Source organism: Tupaia chinensis, unplaced genomic scaffold, assembly GCF_000334495.1.
Source record: "Tupaia chinensis unplaced genomic scaffold, TupChi_1.0 Scaffold000270_2, whole genome shotgun sequence".
NCBI lineage: Eukaryota > Metazoa > Chordata > Mammalia > Scandentia > Tupaiidae > Tupaia > Tupaia belangeri.
Window position 1 is genome coordinate 1,649,895 of NW_006159751.1, and position 2,815 is coordinate 1,652,709.

General features: G+C 50.3%; 1 protein-coding gene and 1 pseudogene across 1 annotated transcript in view; one reads left to right on the plus strand and one right to left on the minus strand.

Moving 5' to 3' along the window:
* Positions 1 to 431: 431 nt before the first annotated feature.
* LOC102476188 (60S ribosomal protein L30 pseudogene) lies at positions 432 to 2,137 on the minus strand (annotated as a pseudogene).
* Positions 2,138 to 2,294: 157 nt separating this feature from the next.
* DDX20 (DEAD-box helicase 20) overlaps positions 2,295 to 2,815 on the plus strand; it is a gene marked incomplete in the record, with an annotated part of 13,344 nt that continues 12,823 nt past the window's right edge. The window contains 2 exon segments of the mRNA XM_014588230.2: positions 2,295 to 2,392; positions 2,574 to 2,815. Of these exon segments, the coding sequence (XP_014443716.1) occupies positions 2,622 to 2,815 (194 nt within the window).

A 2,815-nucleotide genomic window follows, 5' to 3' on the forward strand; every position in this document is an offset into this window, starting at 1 on the left:
ACTATCTCTTCAGTTCACAGGAATTTCCTCCTCCTCTAGCTCCCTGGAAAGGCTTTCCAGGTAAATGGAACAGCATAAGCAAAGGCAATGGGATGTTACACGTCACGGAGCATTGAGGAGTTGCCATCATTTGGTCTGGTTGGAGGAGGTAGGTGGGCTGCTCTGACAAAGAGGCCAGGAGGTGAGCAGTCCATTTCTGCATATGTTACTCTCAGGCCTTACCTAGTTATTAAATGGTCATCTGCCTTTGTGCTTTATCGTCAGGAGCACTAAATATTATAGTCAACAATACTGTTACAACTTCTAACTACTGAGGAAAAATTTTTATTGCCTTGTGTTCTTAGGCATAGCAATGTGGTTTATTCTCAATAACATTATTGCAATATTTGTGCCTATAAAACATTATAACAAATGCAATAACAGAATGCCTATAAAACTATGTTTATTTTCTTTTTCTTTCTTTCTTTTTTTTAAAAAAAAACAAGCTCTGGAAAGCTTGTAAGGGAAAAATGTTGCATGATTTACTTTTCACTGGTCTGTTTGGGCATACTTCTAATGATATCGGAATCACCTGGATCAGTGATAGCCAGTGTGCATACTCTAGTGTTTTCCACATGCTGTGCCCAATTCAACATTATTTCCACTGCAGTGATAGACACCAGTTTTGGCCAACATGGCATAGTACTCTATTTCAGATTTCCTCAAAGCTGGGCAGTTGTTGGCGAGGATGTCCAACTTGGCTTTGCCTTGTCTGATCATCTTCAGAGTCTGCTTGTACCCCAGGACATACTTCCCACTTTTCGTAACAAGTTGGAGCCGAGAGTTGATCGACTCCAGCGACTTTTTCTTCTTCTTTGCGGCCACCATCTTCCTGCCTTAGGTGCGGGATGACCCCCAACCAAAAGCAGCCACCAAGATGGCCAGGAAGCAAGAAAGGCAAAACTATGTTATTTTCTAAAAAAGTAGTCTTTTTGTTTCTCTTGGGATGAGAGCCAGGTTCTTCTACAGTGATTGGTATGTTTACAGAAACACTGGTGTGTGCCTAGAGACCCAGTAGAGATTTTTGAATAATAATGTGCCAGCCATTCAAAGCTTATTAGGTCCACCAAGAGCTTGTGCTGGGCTGGAGTGCCTAGGATGACAAAATTTCTGTCCTTAAGGAGCTCACAGTTAATTTAGTGTGAGATATAGACATGTAAACACCACGGTAAGAGTTAGGCTGGAAGTATTTATAGTGTGAAGTGGAAAAGAAAGGGCATCTAAAGGGTCAGAACCACTTGATAACCACTTAAAAAAGTTCACTCTGGCACTCCTGGACTGCGCAGCTGGAATGGAGAAGAAACTGACCAGGAAGACCACTCACTGAACTTTTAAAAAGTTGATTTCTTCTATGAGAGACAGTGTACATGCACGCAACAGGTAGAGAGAGAGAGAGAAATACAGATACAGAGAAGGAGAGAAAGAGGGCACAGGGTCTTTGCACCATGGGCCACCCTTCGTCTCAGCTGACCTGGGTCCAGTTGTTACCTCTGCCACCGCCTGGCCCCTGAACATTCACTGTGTGCCAGATTCTGGTTTTCCTACTAAGGAAACAGTGGAGAACAAGACAGAAAAGTAACTGTCCTCTGAGTAAGGGAGGCAGACAAGCACATTTGCAGGTAGTCATAGGTGTCATGAAGAAAAATAAAGAATACGGGTGGGAAAGGTTACAGGAAAGGACAGGGAGCAGCCAGGATCGCGGAGCTGTCTGAGATAGGGTGTTGAAAAGGTGCCATCTGAGCAGAGATCTCCTGCCAGTTAGCGTGACAGAGACTGCTAACTGCACACCCACGAGATGATGGCGGGAGGAAAACACACATAAGACATTCTAAACTTGAGATGTCCATGAGACATCTAAGTGGAGATAAGGCGTAAGCAGACGGGTGTACCAAAATACACTTCAGAGACAGGTCTGAAGTGGTGATGGACATTTTAGAGTTGTGACCCAGGTTCGGTTGAGTGCAATTCAATTTATCGGGAGCTCACTATGTGCCAGGTGTCCTGCTGGGGCCTGGGGACACGGCGATGCACACAGCGAGTCGCAGACAGCCCTATGCAAGCCCGCGTGCAGCTCCTTAGGGGTCGCTCTCCTATCCGCAGCGAGATGGAGTGCGCAGAGCGATGACCACGCTCCGTGGAAGACCTGGGAGCAGGACTGAGGCTATGGCGAGGCTCAGGACCAGGAGCCGCAGGACGCGGAGTGAGCAGTGACGCATCAGGCGCGTCACAAAGAGCGTGGTAAGGGCGGCGGCGGCGACCCGGGCAGCTCTGGCCCAGAAGAGGGCCGGCGGCGGGAGGCGCCCCCACCGCGGGCAGGCGGCGCCCTCTGCAGGCCACAGGCGGCGACACACCGGTACCTCATTTTTCCAGTCCTCTTCTTTCCCGCCTTCTTCAGGCCACATTTTTGTCGTTGTCAGTGTTCGCCAGCCTATTTCAGCCTCCGACTTCCGCCCCTCCCCGCCACCTCCAGGCCAGGCGTGTCAGTGTCTTCGCGGGAAGACTGCCAATAAAGTTTTTCCTCTTCTCGCTCTCAGGCGCCCCGCCTCCACTCAAGTACCGCGAGATCTGGCAGCGCTGCCACCATGGCGGCCACGTTTGAAGCTCCGGCGGCCTTAGCGACCGTGGAGACCGCTACGCCGGCGGAATGTGTGGCCGCACAGGTCTCGGCCCAGGAGCCACCTCCGGGGCCGGTGAGGAGCCTGCGGACAGCTCACGACGTCAGCGGCCCGCGGACCCGCACGGGGGACGTGCTGCTGGCGGAGCCGGCGGACTTCGA